This window comes from Eschscholzia californica, unplaced genomic scaffold (genome assembly GCF_041429995.1).
Source record: "Eschscholzia californica isolate CP2 unplaced genomic scaffold, dmEscCali1.0.p SCAF_2, whole genome shotgun sequence".
NCBI lineage: Eukaryota > Viridiplantae > Streptophyta > Magnoliopsida > Ranunculales > Papaveraceae > Eschscholzia > Eschscholzia californica.
The window spans coordinates 5,751,229-5,773,589 of record NW_028238309.1 but is presented as its reverse complement, the minus strand read 5'-3'; the positions used below and the strand labels follow the sequence as shown (position 1 = coordinate 5,773,589).

The 22,361-nt window shown below is 37.1% G+C and overlaps 1 protein-coding gene across 1 annotated transcript; it reads right to left on the bottom strand.

The window, feature by feature from the left end:
• Positions 1-6,232: 6,232 nt before the first annotated feature.
• On the bottom strand, positions 6,233-11,610 carry LOC147555615 (transcription activator GLK1-like). Its single transcript, XM_086663260.1, has 6 exons — positions 10,500-11,610; positions 9,877-10,017; positions 8,710-9,126; positions 8,556-8,615; positions 8,276-8,413; positions 6,233-6,716 (listed from the first exon to the last, which is right to left on the bottom strand). The coding sequence occupies exons 1-6, from the start codon at positions 11,049-11,051 to the stop codon at positions 6,552-6,554; spliced, it is 1,473 nt and encodes a 490-aa protein (XP_086519386.1). The 5' UTR covers positions 11,052-11,610; the 3' UTR covers positions 6,233-6,551.
• Between the last annotated feature and the right edge of the window lie 10,751 nt (positions 11,611-22,361).

The following is a 22,361-nucleotide window of genomic DNA, read 5'->3' as shown; positions in this document are numbered from 1 at the left end:
AGAAGAGCGTCAATAACCCAAATTCAATAACCATGGATTCCACCTCCTATGGGAATCGAACCTGGGACCTCCTATGGGAATCGAACCTGGGACCTCCTATGGGAATCGAACCATGGAGTTTATGTTAACACTATCAACCACTTGGGCAACCAAGTGTTGACAATCTTCAGAGCTCAATTAGAAAGCAATTATCTTACGTGTTCCACATATGGTCACTCTTTATCCGTATGTGGTCTAATCCTAGTTTAGGGTTTACCAACAAAATGAGTTCACGTAGTTGATAGTTCTACTAAAACAAAACGTGACCAGATGATAGGGTAGTCCACATTAAAAAAATTTAAAAAAAGAGAAGCAAGAAATAGAATGGCAAGTATTATATCACCAAAACTCGTTCGCCTACTTGTACTAGTCATAAATCATAATGTGGTGAAAAGACTTAAGTTCAAGTTCATATCCATTGCAACTCCTCAAGAAGACATAAGAGGAATAAAAACATCAAAGAGGAAGACAGAAAAACAAACGTCTGCCAATTTATACCTAATCTGATTTTAATGGCTCTTAAACTTCGAAAATGATAAGGTTACCGAATCCAAAGCCAATTCCAGAGAGCAACTGGGATCAACGGCCGCGATTTAAGAAGGGTCCACTTTGTCTCGATATTTTTTTTTATCAAATCGCGAGACAAATTCTGGCCATTAATTTCGTTTTCTCTTCGACATCCGCCTAGATTTACATTGGCTGTATAATTACTGTTTAAACTTACCCACTAGAGACTAATTTTCCCTAAGGATTTGTAAGGATCATAAATGGCTATTTACCGTTTATTCATCTAGCTTAAGCAAATAATACAACTCAATGTTATTTAAAAGACAAACCCTAGCAAATGCACATAAGGGAAAGAAATTGGGACAATGGCATAAAGGATTTTCAATATCTATCAAGTTAAGATTTCTTAGTCTATGATTCTCTTAATTGATAAAACCCTAATTATCAAGCTTCATCAATCACAAATGGGTAGAGAAAGCTTGGAATTATAGGATGAAAACAAAGATAGATCAATAGAAATCAATCAGTATAGTTTCAAATCGAATACCTTGAAGAAGCCAACTGAATTGGCGAGAGACTCCAAGCTTTGAAATCAATAAAGCAGAAGAATTAGCTGAGTGAAATGGCATCAATGAATCCAAACAACAGCTCAACTCCACCGGAGACCTTAGCAAGAAGAAGAACAAAAAAATGAAATTTGTAGTATTTGAAACAAAACTATAATAAATCAGGGATTGTGAAATCTTCAATGGAAACAGACAAAAAAGAAAAAACCCTAACCGGAAAATGCGTTGAGAGAGGGGTTTTTGCTTGGAGAAGCTAAAGGCAGAAGCAGAAGAAGACTTGGCTTTGGATTCATGTGCGAACCTTGAGGCGGAATTACGGAAGGAGGAGGCGGAGGAGCGAATGAAAGACCTAGCGCCGGCGGCGGCGATTGACATTGTCGGCAGATGAAGAAGAGATTTTAGAGGGGTTTATCTGTAGAGAGATTTGATTTCGAAGAGCAAGAGAAGGTTTAGTCGATGAGGACTTAGACTTAGCCCCCATCAAACAGCGTTTATGAGGATTTAGTCCAAGTTCGTACAAAAATAAGTATTTAGTCCATGCAACTCGTGGCTCTAATTCAATCCCAGAAATGCTAGAAAACAAAAAAAATCAAGCAGACTATGGACAAAAATCTTATATGACTTGCCATGATTTGCGGTTCAGTTGATCGTAATCATCGGAATCACAAATCAAAATAAGTCACATAATTTTTTGCTCAGAGTCTTTTAGGTTGTTCTTGTTCCTTCGCATTTTTCATTACCGATACATAAATTTTATTTTGCACGCAAGTTTGTGGTTTTATACATAGCTGAGAATCATCAAAATTGTGAATGTGAAAGAAAAAAAGAACAAAAAAACAGAAGATAACGAAGACCGTGAATAATAAGAATAAACCTGAAAAAATAACTACACTACGAACAAACACTAGACATTATCATTAATACAATGCAAAACAATGTTGTTCTCGTACATGTATGCAAACTCGCTAATATATGTAGCTTACATCATGTTTTTATGGCGTAAATTCGCCTAGGAGATTTCCATCTTTATCAATATTGTTGGTGTTAATCCCTTCATTCATGTGGTAATTGGATTGCCCGTCAAAAGATATGGCATTGTTACCATTGTTCACTTGGTGATCTTTGTTATTCATCGAGTAATCGTATAATCCGCTATTTCCATAGTAATACTCGTTATGATTACCACCATAGTAGTAGTACCTCCCATTTTCTAGGAACCTTGTGTCACTCATTCCTTGTCTCTCTCCATTCCAATTGTAGTACTCACGTGCTTCATTGTTGTTGTTGTTGTTGGTGGTGGTGGTGGAAGGAGGGAACTGGCCTGAGCCGTGACGATAGAGACCATGACCATTGTGATTTTCTTGGGTGAAGCTTGGATTTTCTTCTTGCTCATGCAATGAAGCAGGGAGTTTGTTTTGAGAAACTTCAATTGTCTCTTCCACCTTTTCCTTGTTCATGAGGTTGTTTTCCTTCTCCTCATTGTTACTGGCGTTGGTGTCCCGAGTTAGTTTACTAAAGAAGTGGCTATCTCTTGCTTGAACTTGGAAAGAGGATATGAGAAATACAAGAAAAAAGAGAGTGAAAATTTTGGTAGAAAGAACCATTGGTAGAGGGAGAGAGAGAGAGAGAGAGAGAGAGAGAGATAGTAAGTGTAAGATAAGACTAACTAGAAATACTGTCCTAGAAGAGTTTGTGGAGAAGAACTGTGACGAACCCTAGTCTCCAACTAGAGTATATAACCTTTAACATTTTTTATCACCCTTACACTTACAAATGTGGATTTAGAAAATGTGGCCTAGAAATAAAATAAGCTTCTTTTAACTACGAGTTAAAAGTGCCCCGTCATAGAAAATACTCTGGCCTCACCACTAGTTATTGTTTCTCCCGTAACCGTTACCACCTTAGTATTTATGCTATTTCAATAGCTTTGCTCTTTATCACTTGGTTGTGATAAACGTTATAGACTTACAGTGATCGTCTTTGTAATTTGTTAACCACTACCATTTATATGTTCACCAATACAATAAAAAGAGATGGACCTTTACAAACGTTTTTTGTGCTATTTTAGATGTTACAAACTGTTTTGAAAGAAATTTCCTCTTATCGTATTGGATTTGGTTATGTTATACACTCATATCAATAGAAAATGTTATAACCTTTTTTTTACACTTGGATCATCTCTTTTACACTACATAAATGCTATCCCATGAATAGAAGCCCTAAACTACAGATATTCTCAAAAGAAACAAAGTTCGATTAAAAATGAAGAAGTAATTCTTATTGTTTTCATTATGAATGTTGAATATGGTGGACCACTAACAACTTGGCAGGAAAGAAACAGAAGAGGCCATTTTTTATCATGATAAAGAGGTGGACATTGAGGACCTTATCTTCACAAAATTTGTCCTTGTTATAAGTATTTTTTGTGGGCTTTTGACAATTTGTAGTTCGTTTCTCAATCGGATAACATAACAATATACTCTAAGAAACTGCTCTATAGTCAATTCTTAGTCGACGATATATTCTAAGGTTGTCAAGAAGGATGATAAGAGCAAAAAATCAGTGCCTTCTAACAATGTTGGTGCTCATTAAAAAGAAGTTTACTTTAATCATTTCGCTTTCCAACCCACCGGGTTGCCTTTAAGAACTTGACCTGTATTACACAGTAAGGGCTTGCCCAGTAAGCCCATTGGGTGAATATGCCGAGAAGATAATTTTTGTTGGAGCCTAGTAGTCTATAACCTTTTCTCTGTGTTTAAAAAGCGAAATCTATAAATCATCAAGTATTTACAGGAGTAGAGTTCTTATGCAAACAACTACTTGGCTAGTTGCTTGTGCATCTACTCTAAAAGTACGGAGGTCATAATTTCGATTCACAGTGAAAGAAGAATACATTATTAATCGACTTGTGTGAGCTAAAACATCTGCGATACAAAAGCAACTTTGATGAAAGGAACCTCCAAAAACTGACCATGAAGCTCACAGTGAATAAGAAAAACTGGGTTCTCTTACGGGTTTAATGAATTGGGCGTTGGTTTCTTTATAAATCTCTTGCCTCCACAATTCATATTCTCTTAGGTGTTTAATGAGTTGGGCATTTGGTTTCTTTATAAATTCATGATTGTCTTGTGTCTTATGAAGCATGGGAACGCGTGATTCGGGTGACATAAGGGTGCAGTACTTGGTCCGGGTGTGTCTTGAATTTTGCCCAAGAGTCGGACCACCGCCAAAACTCGATTAAAAAAATCTGAAAGGACATGCTTATTTGGACGGGTTTTGGATACCAATTTCTGATAAATTATCCGTCGAATATGCCAAAAAAGAAATTAAGTACACATAAAATTTCAGAATCGGACTCACCCGACCCAGTGAGAAAGTAAACCCACAGTCACCCCAATGGCCCAATCAGTCACATTCCCACCTTTAGCTACATATCCATATGTGGTCCCAGCCCATAAGGAAAGTGGAAGGATATTATTATGTTTAACATAGAGAGAGACATAGACATTGATTTATAGTCAGCACAAAAGGGACTAAAACAATGTCAGGTGGTCAGTAATAAGTGTCTCTTGATAGTAATTGGTGATTGGATCCAAAACCCTAAATTATATTGGACCCCATTTCAAGCATCTTCATCACAAATTTTATGCCAAATGTTCTAAAAAAGTTAACTTTTTAAGTCATCTATATGTAAAAAAGATTAAAGCATCTTTTGAGAATATATTTTTGTGTTCAAAACCTTCTTTTTTTTCTTTTAATGAAAGTAGGCATCTGCCTAATATTTATTCTAACATCAAACAGAAGAATTTAACTTTGTCCGTCGCTAATTGACTTACAATATAAGCTAACTGACATACAATATAATTAGGAGGTTGAAACATCTCATTTGATGAAAAAGGTTTTGAAATAAAAGCGTTCCTAATTAGTAAGTGTGCCACTTTATTAGCTTCACGGGAACAACTCACGAACACAATTTGTCGATCATTATCTCCACTCTCTGTGATTTCATGCATAACTGTTCGAATTTTCCATGGGGTATTTTCCTCAGAACCAGAACAAGCATTTAGTACCGTCAATGCATCACCCTCAATAACACAGGGAGATTGGGTTAATTTCCTAGCCATTTGAACAACAAGAAGCGTCGCTTTAGCCTCAACTTCTAAGGCATTCCCGAATCCCGACTGTGTCGTAGCTCGTATATGCAGATATGAATTCACCATTACTATTACGAAAAATCACCCCAATAGCTGCTTTCCCATCTTTGAAAGCCGCATCAAAATTAATTTTGATCCCTCCACGCTCTGGGGCCAGCCATACCGGTGGGTGTATAATGTTCTCAGCTGTCTCTCACGGTCATGGTAACCTTAATCCCCTCAAAGTCCTGCATCATATTCATTGCTTTCTGTACAATCTTACGACTATTTGGAGGTATATTCTCAAAAACCATTTTATTTCTCACCTTGCATATGAACCAAGCGGTATATAACCGCAAAAGTATGACACTTTCATCTTCATCACTACAGATCCATCAACATGATAGCGCCGACAAGAATGATGTAGAAGGTAGATCATTTTTTAACGTCTTGTATATAGATTTAGTGGTGAAGTTTCTCTTTTCTGTGTGAATCCACAAGAGTGTACCCTTGCTACATTTAGTAGCTAAAGGGATTTGGAGAAGGGAAATGCTAAAGTTACAAAAGATTATGACAAAAGAGAGTTTCCAGCTGACGTGGCGGTTGTAGTTTGAAACTTTGACCAAATCTAGGTCGTTGAGAGATGAATATCACAACCGTCACATCAGCTGGGAACTTTTTTTTGTCAAAATCTTTTGTAACTCTAGCATCTCCCTTTGGAGAATTTGTCTAATCGATAATACGTTCCAAATTTATCCCCAAATATTGAGATTAAACCTCTCAAATTAATCTTCAATCGGTTAAGATTACATTCTCAACCTTATCTCTAGTATTTGAGATTATAGAGCTGTCTGTGTCCACCGTGAGACAGATTACACCATCGTTGCTTGAATAGGACTCATCTTACTCTATACTTTTTACATCCTTGTTTCATATACACATTAAAATAACAAGATTAATTATTAGATGAGTAGTAGACCACAAAAATTTGTTTATAGATATCAATGGCAATTATTATAAGCATAACTCATCATACATTCATACTCACCAATAAAGGAAATTTAGTCCATGGTGGTGTTAAGACATAATATTCTTACAAATGATTTATTACATGAAGAACTTATATTGTTCCATTATGTAACAATCACAAAAAGAAGACTGACAATTTAAGTACGAAGAATAGCTCTACTCAAATATGAGAAGAACATCTACATGTAGTAAGACATGTCGTCGAATTAGGGTTTTGGCTAGAGCCGTCCTGGATACCAGATGATTGGCCAGATTTATCTGTCAAGAACCATAACTGTCAATCAAGTTCAGTTGTTGTAGTGGTTGGTGGTATCTTAGGAATTCCTTGACGATGAAGTTCAACCATGACACTGTCAAGAGATGGAGGCTTTAGACCAAGAGGAAGTGGCTGCCATGGCTTTGATAAAACATCTCCAATGGCTGCATCTATTCTCTCCTTTGTCTGCACATTAGTATTTCAAAATTGTTAAGCAATGTCAATCAATGATAATATATAATAACTGTTTCTTAATACATTTTAAGAGTACCAAATTTTATAAAATTAACTCAAACGAAATTGGATATAAGTAGAGAGGATCTAGATACTAAATTCTTAACTAGTCATTAGATTTTCTTTTTGTCCAGGTAGAACTATTTTCACATGCTCTACACGTGTTGTTCTTTCAGATTAACACCTAGTACTTTTGCTGAGAGCTGGAGAATATAGGGCACGTATTCGCTTTACGACAGACACGAAGCAAATGTGAATTTTTGGTTGTTATATAGGGCATATAGACCTAACTCTAAGTACCTTATTAAGCTTATAGACATCTAAATCAAAAGATGACTGATTACAATCATCATGTGACAAAATTTTATGTGGGTTTGTCTTTAGTGTATTATTGTTTTATCACAAGAAATTCTTGTCATATGGAAGGACAAAACAGTGTCAGCTTATCTTACACTAGTGGACTTTTCATAAATGTAAAATGTCAGGGGTTCATGCAAAGTTTATATGCTTTTCTAAATCCCAAGCCTAGGGAGGGACTAAAGGCCCCCGGCCAAAATGTGGTAGGCTCCCGGAATACACATGTGATCTCTCACACTTTGTGCCTAATCCGGGAGCCTACAACAATTTGGCCGGGGGCCTTTAGCCGCACCCCTAAGCCTATTACCACTTTATATGCTTTTCTAAATTCAATATATCTCAATTGAATATTATAACTAATTAAGTAGCATTTTTATAGTCCCATAGTGCTTAGAGAAATTTTATAGTTTGGGTTATAGGTACAGTCTCAAACTTAAGTTCTAGTTCAAAGTCATTTTGATGAGTTCGGGGCTCTCCGTGCTCTAGGAACAAAATTCTATACACGTGTTAGACCACATAATAAGTACTGATTCAATGTCATTTTGATGAGTTCACAAAAAAAATGTCTAGTTGGGCGGGTGCATGTTATAGACAACATAATCAAAAGACAATATCAGTAACTTTTGGGATTTAAATCTTGATATCAATTATATTTGACTCATTGGTACATTATAAAGTTTACTGACAAAATATAGATAAAGTGTTTCTCGTGACTTTATATTTACGATTTTTTGTCCATAAGGATAGATGGATTAAGCTGGTACCTACTATACAATTCTAGTACGAGAATATGATGCGCACAAAGAGTTTGGGAAAATGATTGTATGTCCGGGCCACTCTCCTGGTTTTATCTCGGGCGGACGTGGCCAGGCCAGAGTTAGAGAGAAAGTGAAAAATTCTCTCTCTAAATCTAGACCGGCCTCGTCACCTAGTCGGGAGTGTGGCCGGGCATACCATCAGCTTTGAAGAGTTTGGACTTAAATTGTGACTGTATTGATTCACTTTGATGGTAAGAACATTCTCTCCCGTAGTCAAACTTTCAACTTCTTTGTTTTACGGTGGAAGTGGGTCAACAAGTTACGAATTAAGTCAAAATTTTTTGTACACGTATTTGGTTTACTTATAACACAGGATGAGTAAATCTTTTTACTTACAGGGTGGAGGAGGTCAGGATGTCCGGAACCTGGTGGTGCACCACCAATGCCTAGTGGCAGTGGTGGTGGTGGAATGCCTGGGACTAAAGTTGGCGGTGCAGGTGCCAATGATGATGATGATGGCATCCTCTGCAATAACTGTCCAAGCAAAGAAAAAATTAGGGTTTTTCTATTTTGTTCTTTTGTGAAGTTGAGGAAATCAATAATAAACACTTTTGTGGATGGAGTATACAACAAACAGAAAAATCCAAAACCCTAAAAGAGGAGTAGTTGTTATTACCGTTGCTGGCAGTGCTTGAGGTGGAAAGCATGGAGTTCCTGATGTAAGAGCATTTTGTACCTACAACCAAAACAAAAAGTTAGTATAAACTTTTTCATTTCTTCAAGAACATTAGAGAGAGAGAAAGAGTCTAGAGAGAGAGAAGATGAATTACTCGTTGGTGGTGGTTGGGGTGGTGGTTGGGGTGGTGGTTGGGATGCCAATATGATGAAGGTTCAGATGGAGGAGGAGGAGGAGGAATGGGTGGTGTAGGCCACCGATGAGGCGGGGGCGGTGGAGATGGTGAATTATGAAGTAGATGTTTAGGCCACACGTGATGCATCATTGAAGAAGGATCAACGGTTGGATGACCCCACACGTGTAAAGGTCTATATTGTGGGTGTAAAGGACTAGGTGTTGGAGGAGGAAACCCCATTGTTGGTGCAATCCAAGGGTTGAGGTGTTCCGGCCTCTTATTGCCTCCTCTTGTGGTGGCTGCCGCCGCCATACCACCGTATACCTGTCGTCTTTGGTTCCAACTTGCTGCCTCGGCCTCTCTCGCTAGTAAATGTTTTTGGTGCGACCTATATTTCTGCACGAAAAAAAGTTCAAATCAAAATCACAAATTTTTCTTCGTAAAGTTCGTGTTGAAGTTGATTAATCTAGCAAGCTTATGCTTTAAAATCACATTCGTTTCATTGTTGTTATAGATCCAAAATGGCTTCTTTCAGTTAAAATGTTTCAAATGAGATCCAGTTCCATTGACAATGAGTATTGACAACCTAGATGTTTTTTTTTGTGATAGTAGTTTTTGTCTACGTGAGACTATTCTCACATAAATTTTCAGCGTGACGTTTTTTAATCTGACGCTAGTCTTTTTTGTTGTGAGAGCTCGGGTCTATCTTGGAGCCTGTGTTGAGTTTGTGAAAATCAAATCAAAACCAGTTAAAAACTACGGAAGATTATCGAAATTATTCATAGAGAATACCCTTTAATTGGTCTTGGGTGACTATTCCTACAAAATCATCATGTCATTAATTTCAAAATGATTTCATGAGTTATAGAAGTTTATATTAGGAAACAATCAATACAAAAGTTGCTAGATCTCCAAAGCCTTTAGCTAGATAAATAGATGAATGTAGTCAGATGACTCAGATCTAAAGTGAATATATATGTTTGTTCTTTTTCTAGTGGACACACAATTCCCTTCAATCTAGGGCAGTGAACAGAGAAACTCTAAAGGAGATATAGAATTACTAAGATCATGCATGAAAGAGAAAAAAAATATGTAAACCCTAGATGGAAATTGTTTCCAAAGAGAGCAAGTAATTAAGTAAGTTACTTGGAGGTGGCTAGCAATATTGTGACGAGTGAGACAATCTATTCCCATAATCTCCAAAATCCTTGAAGGGACTGCCTTATCCATCCCTAGTTGCTCCACCGCTTGCACAAATCTCCGGTGAAGCTCTGGTGTCCAGTCTACCTATTATCGAGAGAGATAGAGACGAGGTTTCAGTACGAAACTAAAGAGTAGAAATACAGTATATAAAAAAAAAATGTAAATCTACACTGAAAAGACTAGAGTTCGAATTTTATTGCTTCAATTTTATTTCATGAGTTTCATGATGAATCCAAATAGTCATGACTTTTAAGAATTTATGGTTGCCTCACTTTAAGGTCATGAAATATGAGCACCATAAACTAGGTCTAGAGAGACATGAGCTAGATTATGTAGGCAGTGTACTTTAGAGATAGAAAATAGGAATTTATGATGAACAAAGTACTCATTCAAAATCATTAAAGCAACTAGTCATGATTTCCTAGTAAAAGGGTAACATCAAATCATTAAAGCAAGTATAGGGAACCATTTCATTAACAAGATCTAAAATACCTAACTAAACTAAATTCATGTCAAATTTTAAAACCTACCCATTGACAACAACTAACTATACTAGAAAATCTTACCTTCACTTTTCTTTTCCCTTGTGATGAATTTTTCATTTGTCCCAACATAGATTTTCGATTTCGATTACTACTTGATTCCTTATTATTTTGAGATGATAATATTGGATTATCCACTTTAATTGATTCATCTTCATCTCTTTTACTCACAATTTCATCTTCTTTACTCAAACTCGATCCTGAACCCGAACCCGAACCCGACCCTCTATCTTCCTCCTCTTGCTCTAATCTTCTTTCGTAATCGTTATTTATCTCATCTATAAATAATCTTTCATCAGAGTTTGATAAAGATGATGATAAGTTTAAGTTTTCACATGATTCTTCATTACTAATTGGAAATTCCAACATTTCTGGATCGATCTCCAAATCTGGTAATACATCTCCATAATCCATACCCACAAACAAATCATCAAAATCGATATCTTCGAGTAAATTACCAGCACACGAGAAATCATCAATATCGTCACCAATCGTAAAGTCCATCTCATGAACATTTGTTCCCTTTCTACTGATATTTTCATCATTGCAACTTCTCAATGGTGTCAAAGCAAGCATTTAATTTCAAATGTTCACGTTATCGGAATAACTAAAACCTACCCACTTCAGAGTACTAGATTAGGGTTCGAATCTTACTGTTTCCAGAAGGAAAAAAAAAACGTAGCCGTACCCAGTACTTCAAATATCAAACTTATAATAATGAAAAGAACATGAAATCATAGCATGTAATTAAGATTTCTTGGTGGACTAGTGATGAGTTTCTTCCGGCGAGGTGGGTTGCCGGAAACTTTGACAGTAGAATGAATAATGAAGTTCTTTTTTTAGTGTTTATAAATATGAATTGGTCTGTATTTTTGGAGTGTATAGGAGTGTGGAGAGAATTGGATGAGAACCACAACTTGGGTTTTTGGAGAGAGATTTCTACAAAATTTTGTTTGTATGTATTTGTTTAGGTTTTGTTTTGGTTAGTACTTGTGGACTGCAATTTTTTGAAGAAAAATTTGAATCTGCTTTTCAGAAACTGTTGAAAATATTTTACTTATTTCAGAGAAGAAGGTGCAGAAGATGAGAGAGAGAGATGAGGGTAGGGGTGGGAAGTTCAAAAATGGTGTCGGATAGTATGTTTGTTTGGATTTATATTCAAGAAAAGAAAGAAGATAATATGTTGGTGTATTAATGTCCCTTGTCTTTTCTAATAATGGCATCAAAAATTCTAAATTCTTTTCTTTTTCTTCTATTTATTTTTTCAAAATTTTCCATTCTTTTTTCTAACTATTAAAGGATAATTTCATTTTGGACCCCTAAAGATGACCAATTCCCAAAAGTGATACCCCATAGTCTATAGATGACCAACTTTCATATGACTCTTTTTGGGTTTTTTCGTTAGTCAATTTGAATCAACTTTAATACTTTGACTAGTTCTTTTTCTATTTATTCCTTTCGACTATTCTACTCTATTTATCTTTTCTCTTCCTATCGCCGTAGAAGGGTTGCCGACGACGATCAGACGGCACTTCGTCGTCGATCCATCATTAAAAATAAAATGGAGAAAGAAATTAAAATTAAAATATTTCTTCTTCACACTTTTCTTCTTCCACTAATACTACAACCACAATATTACATATCTTCTTCATCCTCTTATCTTTTTTTCTCTTTTCTTCTTCTCGTCTCTCTGACTCTTTCTAGTAACAGGGAAAGAAGTTTCCCCTTCCCCAAAATCCTCCTAAATCTCAGACGAATTTGTGAGATTTGAGAGGGAAACCTAGATGAACATTTCATCTCGTGTCTAAGCCCAGACGACTAGTTCGTCTGTCTTCCCTCCCAAATCCCAGATTCATCTGATATTTTGGAAGATTCCTATGAAGGAAAAACTGTTTCCCATCTACGAAGTAGAAAGAGAATGAAGAAGAAAGATAGAAAGAAAAGGTAGAAGAAGCGAGAGAGAAAGAACAAAAAAGGATGGACAAGTAACAATGATGGTGGGAGAGCGAATTTCCGGCTGTATCGGTGGTGGAGGAAGGAGAAGAAGCAAGAAGAAGATTTTTTTAAAAAAAATTCTGGTGATGGGTCGTCGTCAAAGGAGTGGTGAATAGGGAAAGAATTAGTCAGTTGAGTTTACTGAAATCGACTACTGAATTTTTTTTCAGGGAGAGACTATATTGGAAGCAGACAATATTCAGAGCCTATTTCGTGAGTTGGTCATCACTAGGGGGCTAAATCAAATTATTTCAACTAATAAACAAGATTTTGGATGCGAGAAACAGTAAAAGTTGACTGATTGAGTAGATGTGTGGTCCGTCCCACGAGTTAACCGTTGAATTGATACTTGACTTGACGGTTGACCGTTGACCGTGCGTCTGAATATTAATAGGACCCCACTGTAAAGATTTTTTCCCCGGGAAGTTTTTCTTATGTTAAAAAAATACTTATACAACTCAACTATATAGCGAAAGTCTGAGGCATTCAAATTCAGACATTTGAGAGTCCACGAAAGTCTGAGGCATTCAAATCCAGACATTTGAGAGTCCACGAAAGTCTGAGGCATTCAAATCCAGACATTTGAGAGTCCACGAAAGTCTGAGGCATTCAAATCCAGACATTTGAGAGTCTATGAAAGTCCGAGGCATTCGATTGTAGACAAAATATGTCCCAGACTTTGGTGGACTTCATAGTTTGATGAATTTGTGAAGGATTTGGGACAAATTTGGAAGCCAAAATGTCTTTCAAAAAACAAGAGACATTTGAAGTCCATCATGTGATTAAAAAACAATAATACTATTAAAATAATAAATGTCTACCAAATGTGATTAAACAATAATAATAATATTAAAATAATAAATGTCCATCAATGTCCACAAATATTCACAGATGTTTACGAAAGTCGAAAAATATATTTTTGAAATGTTAGTATAAACATATTATTTCATGTGATTAAACAATAATAATAATATTAAAATAATAAATGTCTACCAAATGTCCATCAATGTCCACAAATATTCACAGATGTCTACGAAAGTCGAAAAATATATTTTTGAAATGTTAGTATAAACATATTATTTCATGTGATTAAACAATAATAATAATATTAAAATAGTAAATGTCTACCAAATGTCCATCAATGTCCACAAATATTCACAGATGTCTACGAAAGTCGAAAAATATATTTTTGAAATGTTAGTATAAACATATTATTTCATGTGATTAAATAATAATAATAATATTAAAATAATAAATGTCTACCAAATGTCCATCAATGTCTACAAATATTCACAGATGTCTACGAAAGTCGAAAAATATATTTTTGAAATGTTAGTATAAACATATTATTTCATGTGATTAAACAATAATAATAATATTAAAATAGTAAATGTCTACCAAATGTCCATCAATGTCCACAATATTTACAGATGTCTACGAAAGTCGAAAAATATATTTTTGAAATGTTAGTATAAATATATTATTTCATGTAATTAAAAAATAATAATAATATTAAAATAATAAATATCTACCAAATGTCCATCAATGTCCACAAATATTCACAGATGTTTACGAAAGTCGAAAAATATATTTTTGAAATGTTAGTATTAATATATTATTTCATGTGATTAAATAATAATAATAATATTAAAATAATAAATGTCTACCAAATGTCCATCAATGTCCACAAATATTCACAGATGTCTACAAAAGTCGAAAAATATATTTTTAATTAGCACAAATATAATATGCATTACACATTTTGTCAATGGACTCAAGATCTTAAAATGTCCCCAGGACATTTTGTCTATGGATCAAATGTCTTAAAATGTCTATAAAGACATTTTGTCTACAAACTCTCAATGTCTTGAAAATGTCTATGAACACATGTTGTCTATAATAACTCATCCGAAATGTCTTGAAATGTCTACGGGACATTTTGTCTATGAAAGTCCCGTTCCACTACCCTCCCCCCCCCCCCCCCCCCCCCCCCCCTAAGTTTTTTTTTGTGGACAATATTTTTCTACCTCATCTTTACTAATTAGTTTTGTAGTTCTGAAATACGAAAACAATCCAAACATAATGAATTTGTTGTCCCATTGTTATAAAATTATTGTATCAATAGAAATTTTATACATGGGAAAAATTGGGTATAAACCGTGTTAGCACGAACAATTCTAATTGTACATTACATTGTTATATGAGTAAGGTTGCAACATTATATACTTGAGGGACACTCACAATCATAGGATATTATCGGATGATCCTAACTCAGTTTCCTGACGACTCTTCGACACGGTAGATTCTCCAACCGTAACCCCTCGCTCATTTACTGTAGTAGAGAAAGCAATCATTTGCCAACAATCCCTAGTTGGAGTGGTAAAAGGTTTAGTTTTCCACCTTAGAGGTCAAGGGTTTGAAGCACGCTGACAATTTCAAAAAAAAAAAAAATCGTCTCACACATGAGATGGCCACTTCACAATGACATTAGTAATTGGCAAAATCGCCGATTACCCCTTTTCAGATAACTTCATTACTGTTTCAGTCCTTATTGCAACAATTTGGCTATATGAGGACTACTATGTAATTTTCTTTGTTTGAATGAAACGCATCTTCAAACAAAACAAATTGGGATATATTGTTACATACACACTCTTTTAGAATAATACATCAGACAAGAATTCCAGAAATTGAACACACAAACTCTTCAATTTTAAAAGAAATGTACAACTATTGGTTTAATTACTATGTTTGGGCTCTATAAAGTTGATTATATCTTAGATGATAGATCAATATTCACAAGTGTCAATTTACAAATTAACATTATTTTCATTATAGAAGTAGATATACGGACCTGCAAATAAGTGAAAAGTCAGGATCCAAGGACGAATATGTAATAGTAGGGGACTACTAAACATCATTTTTGAACATGACTCCTTGTCATTGTCTTCTTGTAATGGCACTAGTGTCATTTTCATTTCTTTTCTCCATTTCTATTTCTATGATGCGTTAAAGAATCGCCCGTTAATCTTATTTTGATCACCTGAAGATGACTAATTCGTCAGAATGCCCCCGTAGAGATGATCATCTTTCACAATAGCCTCTAAAAGCAAGCTCCGTCAATTAAAGTTAAACTTCTGATTTTAACTCTTTTTGTTGCTCTTTATTTTCAATTAATTTCTTTCACATGCTTCTTATATATCAATTGGTCAAGTTGTTTTGTCATCAATTCATTTCGCTCTCTTTTTTCCACCTCACTTTCTTCTGTCTGACGTCACAGAGAGAGTGGGAGATGAAGTAGAGGAGTGGCCAAGTGAAGTGGAGGAGATAAAAAAAAGATGAATTGGATAAATAAAAAATAAATTTACAAAAATATTATAAGAGTATAATCGAAAAAAAAGAACGAGAAATTGAGATCCATAGGAGTCAAATCAAAATTGTCGGATATTTACAGGAGCTAAAAAAACTCAATTGGTCACAAATTGAAAGTTAAAACGAAATTAACCCAAAAAATGATGAATTGAGGATTGACACAAATATTTGAGATTTTTCTCAAATTTCTAATTAGGCATTGAATTATTTAAATTGGGGATTAAAACAAAAAGAATCTAAAACCTAATTTTTTTTAATATTACCCTTCTTGGAAAATAATTACTAACACCCTTTACCATTTAATTCCTGTTTGTTTTTTTCTTCTTTACGGAGTAGTAGAGAAGGAGACAGGTAATAGACTTCACTTCCATTTGGTCTCTGCTCTATTGCCTAACACAAGTTTCCCCCCTTCTTCCCTCCACCACTTACTAAATATTTGGCCTTTTCTTGTCAATCATTCTCCATCCAAACATCACTCTCTACCATCTAACTCTCCGTTATATAAAGATTACGATGATGCTATGAGTATAATCCGTGTTCGGAGGGCACAAACAGTTCTATAATCTCATCGTTGAAAATAAATTTTGGAAGTGTAATCTGAATCATTGAAGATAAATTTAAGAAGTATAAACTCAATCCTTGGAGAAGATATAGAGTATACGAGTATGATAGACATCATACCTTATACACCAAATAGTTTGGACATAAAGTTCGCTGTTTTAGGCATCCAAAATATTTTACGGGGCATGAAAACCTGGTGAAACAAGATTGCTTGAAGGTAAATTTTATTTTGAGTCTAAAATATTGGGTTAATTCCGTTTTGGCCCCCGATTTGTGACCAACTGGCCATTTTGGCCCCCAATTGTGTCCGGCAGTTCGTTTTGGCCCCAATTTCCTGTTTGGCCCCAACATATTTTTGTAAGCTTCTCCATTCTACCCTTATGGTAATTTTGTAAATTAAATGTATTTTCTTTCTCTTTGTCCACCTCACTAAGCAATTCCCACGTCATATTCGTCCACATAAGGTCGCCGGAAAATGTCGTCGGAAAATGTCGCCGGCGACCACCATTTTTTTTTAACTTCTTCTTCTCCAACCATCTCCTTCTTCTTCTCCAACCATCTCCTTCCTTCTTCTTCTCTCTCTCTCCTTCCTCTTCTCTCTCTCTCCTTCTTCTTCTCTCTCTCCTTCTTCTCTCTCTCCTTCTTCTTCTCTCTCTCTCCCCCTCTTCTCTCTCTGTTAGGTTTCCGGCGAAGGGAAACCCTTCGCCGGAAACCGTCTGGATCTGGGGAAAACCCCAGATCCAGACGCCTCTTCGTCCCTCCCTTCTTCTTCTTCTCTCTCTCCTTCCTCTTCTCTCTCTCTCCTCCTTCTTCTCTCTCTCCTTCTTCTTCTCTCTCTCCTTCTTCTTCTCTCTCTCTTCCCCTCTTCTCTCTCTGTTAGGTTTCCGGCGAAGGGTTTCCCTTTGCCGGAAACCACAGAGAGAGAAGAGAGGGAGAGAGAGAAGAGGGGAAGAGAGAGAGAGAAGAGGGGAAGGAGAGAGAGAAGAAGAAGGAGAGAGAGAAGAAGAAGGAGAGAGAGAGAAGAGGAAGGAGAGAGAGAGAAGAAGAAGGAAGGAGATGGTTGGAGAAGAAGAAGGAGATGGTTGGAGAAGAAGAAGTTAAAAAAAAAATGGTGGTCGCCGGAAATGATGTCGTCGGCGACATTTTCCGGCGACATTTTCCGGCGACCTTATGTGGACGAATATGACGTGGCAATTGCTTAGTGAGGTGGACAAAGAGAAAGAAAATACATTTAATTTACAAAATTGCCATAAGGGTAGAATGGAGAAGCTTACAAAAATATGTAACATGTTGGGGCCAAACAGGAAATTGGGGCCAAAACGAACTGCCAGACACAATTGGGGGCCAAAACGGCCAGTTGGTCACAAATCGGGGGCCAAAACGGAATTAACCCTAAAATATTAAACAACTTAATTTTTTGAACTCAAAATAAGATTGTAGAATATTTTAGATGTCTCAAAGCCACAACTATCGTAAAAATGGAATATTTTCGTAACTATCATGAAACTGCCCTCAAAATAATTATACTCTAAAAAAAGTTCTACGATAATTTACTTTCTTTAAGACCCTTTATGATACAAATCAATAAATAGAGGTTAATATCGGCTAGCCTTAAACAAATCAGAGTCATAAATAATTTGATCTTTTATTATAGAATTTTAATGGGTTATTTCCCTAATGGCCCCCAACTTTGTGACCAGCTTCCCGCCTGGCCCCCTACTTTACAAGAAATACCCATATGGCCCCCTAGTCGCCGTTACCGTCAGAAAACCGTGAAATCGCACATTTTACTTCCGTAATTGTCGCCTGACAACCACGCCCCGTCAAATCGATGAATTAATGCCACGCAGCCCGTCAAATCGACGCATTAAATACGATAGGTCATTCAGGTTTACTTTCCCCCATGCCCACCGCTTCTTGGGAAGACAACGACTCCCCTTTGCCTTCACCTACCCACCCAACATTTAACTTCCCTCTTCTTCTGGTTCATTCTCTCTCTGACTCTTATCTCTTCTCTCTCTAAAACTCTGCTTCATTCACCTACTTTATTCTTCTTCTTCTCATCTGATTTTCCCCAAAATTCGTCCATGGACGACAAATACGAACCCCTTTATCCAATAGAAGATCTGATCGATGTTCAGGTTCACTATGGTGGTTATTTTTCTGATGACACCGATTGGAACCATATTCACTACACACAGTACATTGGTGGAGATGTAGTTATATTTCAAGACATTGGTGTCCCTCTGACGAAGGAGTGGACGCTCCTGAAGTTCCTTGACGCCGCATACAAAGGGTTTAAGTTGCCAGAGGGAACGCTTGGGCTTAGTTTGTGGGCAATTGTTCAAAGCAAGTCCTTTCTTGGTATGGTCTCAGACGATGAAACATTGAACTTTTGCTTTCTGAAGGCTAGAACTTTGAGAAGGGGCGGTGGATATCTCCATTTTTTTCTTGTTGTTGAACATCCAGAAGTCCGCCCCCCCCCCCCCCACCACCATGTCTATACCTTGAATGGCATGGTGAATGGCATAACCCCCCTAAAATGAAGAGGTTTAAGTCGAAGGGTGGGCATGGGCTGAGGGAAAGAATTTCCACAAAAGGGTTGAGGTTTCTGAAAGAACAGAGGAAGGGCAAAAGGATAATGTTGATTAGAGGAGCAGTAAAAAAAAGACCTAACCTGATCATTATTGATTCTGATGATGAGATTGAACAGAAAAGAGGTGATTTTGCTAGCGGGTCTGGTAGTGGTCCACAATCTTCAGGGGGGCGAATGGGAGATGCTTCATCATCGACATCAACAGATTCATCATCGACCCCAACGGATTCGTCAAATTCAGGTTCAGAAGTTAGACAACCATACATTAACCAGAACGAACAAGATTCACCATGCCAGCAAACCGAAATTGATCAACCAGATATAGATTTTGGGGAAGGCACAGAGATTGATGGAATGGAGGAAGACATAGGTGGAGATACTGAGGTTGATACGATGGATCAAGATTTGGGGGGTCAAATGGGAAACAATCAAATGGAAGAAGATTTGGGGGGTCAAACGGGAAGCAGTCAAATGGAAGAAGATTTAGGGGGCCAAACAGGAAACGATGAAATGGAGGAAGATCTAAGGGGCCAAACAGGAAACAATGAAATGGAGGAAGATCTAGGGGGCCAAACAGGAAACAATGTAATGGAGGAAGATCTAGGGGGCCAAACAGGAAACAATGTAATAGAGGAATATCTAGGGGGCCAAACAGGAAACAATGAAATGGAGGAAGATTTAGGGGTTCGAACAGATTCAAACCAAGTTGAGGAGGATTTAGGGGGTCAAACAGGAAATGATACTGACTGGGCCAACTTTGATTGGGATCAGTTTATGTCTAGTGATGCTGATACATGGAGATCGATACTAAGACAGATAGTGGGGGCAGAAGATGTCATAGTAGGAGGAACTGAAGGAGGGGATGAGGATAACCCTTCTGAAGAAGAGGACGGTTGTAACTTAGATGAGAATGTTGATCCTCAAGAAGGTTATCAGAGTATGGATTCATCAGAGGACGAAGATGATGAATACGATTCAAGATTTGATGAGTATTTAGATTTTGTTGAAGGGACTCAGAATATGTACATGGCAGAGGAAGCAGGGGCCGAAAGAGAAGTAGATCTGAACTTGAAGACTTTCACTTGTTGTGCATGGCAGTTCTCTGGTTTGCCATATGTACATGCACTGGCTGTTATACTGCCTAGGCGAGAAGATCTGACTAAGTAAGATTTATTTTCCCTATTGGCCCCCTTTCCTTATGTTGAGATTTTGAACAAAGTGGCAACTTATACTATGTTATCTTCTGTTCATATATAGGTATTGCAGTCCCTTCTTCACTGTTGAAGCCTTCTCAAAGACGTATAACCATCGAGTTGTTCCAATTCCTGATGAATCAGTGTGGGGAGAGGTAAATTTTTCCTTTTGGCCCTTTTCCTTTTTAGCCCCCTTTTCCTATTTAGCCCCTTTTCCTTCTTAGCCCCCTTTTCCTATTTAGCCCCTTCTCCTATTTAACCCCTTTTCCTTCATATGCCTTATGCAGCCCCAATATGTAGTAAGACCTCCTGTACTTGCAAGACCTCCAGGCCGACCAAGGAAAGAAAGAAGGAGAGATCGAGACGAAGATGGTCGTTACATCTGCACAACTTGTGGTAACAGAGGCCACAACAAGAAGAGTTGCAGAGGAGGCCCACCACCAAATCCAGCAAATGTAGGAGAATCATCTTCAGGAGGTCGAACTCAGAGTCAGCAAGGAAGAGGTAGAGGAAGAGGCAGGAGAGCCGCTGGATGGGGTCAAGGAAGAGGAGGTGGACGGAATAAGAGGGGGCAACTCAGGAGGTCGAACTCAGACTCGGCAGGGAAATCAACAGAGTGAGCAGACTCAGCAAGGAACTCAGCACAGTGACCATACTCAGCAAGGAACTCAGCACAGTGAGCAGACTCACCAAGGAAGTCAGGAGCAAAGTCAACAACAAAGTGGTGTAGCCAGTCAGCAAAGTGTAGTCGGACAGCAAAGTCTTACACTAGGCCAAGGTTAGTAATTCCTGAGAGGCCTGACGCACAACCCATCTTCACTGAGCGAAGGGGTCGAGGAGGACGACGCACAACCTTTTTCAATATGAGCCGAGACCCGGGCGGCCTGTGATAGCTTTTGAAAAGTCTTTTGATGTTCGTGAATGGTGTTTATTTGATATTTTGGACATGGTATGAATGATGTTTTACTTAGTATTCTGGATGTTCGATGTGTTTTGAACTTAGTATTCTGGATGTTATGAATGATGTTTTGAACTTAGTATTCTGGATGTTTATGAATGTGTTTATTTTGAACATATCAATTTCCTTAGTGTTACGATTTAGTTTGAACTTAGTATTCTGGATGTTTATGAGTGATGTTTTGAACTTGGTATGTTGGATGTGTTTTGAACATTGTATATTTGAGCCTTTTCCCATATGGCCCCATTTTCCCATATGCCCATTGTCCCATATGACCCCATTTTCCCATAAGGCCCCATTTTCCCATATGACCCCCTCACTATGTGACACTGATCTGTCGACTCAAATAATAGTAGGTAGAACAAAGATAGGCAAAATAAAATGAAATTCATACTCAAATAACAGCAGGTAGAACAAAGCTTATAGGTTACATAAAATTCTTCTTCATAAAATCCTTACAAAACTCATCACAAGGAACCTCACTACATACCATCTTAGACTTTCCTTTGGGTGATTCAACCTTTTCAATCCATTCCGCGATCCAATCGAATTTGTTGCAAGTACCACAAGTAAAGAATTTTCTCCCATAATTTTGAGTCGTTAAGGAAGTTCGGATCACCCTCCTACTTGTGCAATGTGGTCTTGGACAAGGTGTATCGGACCATGGGCATTCCTTAGCCCAATGATCAAGCTGACCACAGTTGAAGCAGAGTTTAGGCAAATCTGAAGCAGTTGAGCCATTTCTTGAAATCGGTGAAGATTTTGAGACACTTGATCCAATTTTTACTTCCTCCTTCGCCTCATCAAGCCACTGGAAGCTAGGGCATGTAATAAACTGACAAGCTAGGTATTTTCGAACTTTACCTTCCCTGTTCGTCGCAACAGAAACACATCGAATGCCTATACATTTTGTAGCTTTGCAAGGACTGTAGATTCATGGACAATCTAACCCGTAATGTGTTTTTTCATCACAAATTTGACATATCTAGAGAGAGAAAACGAAAAACCAGAGAAGTTTTAAGGGGAAAAATTGGGGGAAAATGAAGATGGAGAGAGAGTGAAGATAAATGAAGGTATCTTACCGTAACTGTACTTTGTTGTTCATCGCCACCACACATGTCTTCTTTTTTTGATCTTCTCATGAACCAGTCTTTAATGGTGATGAAGATGGAGATAGAGAGTTAAGCTTGTTGTTGGGAAAGATGAACTAA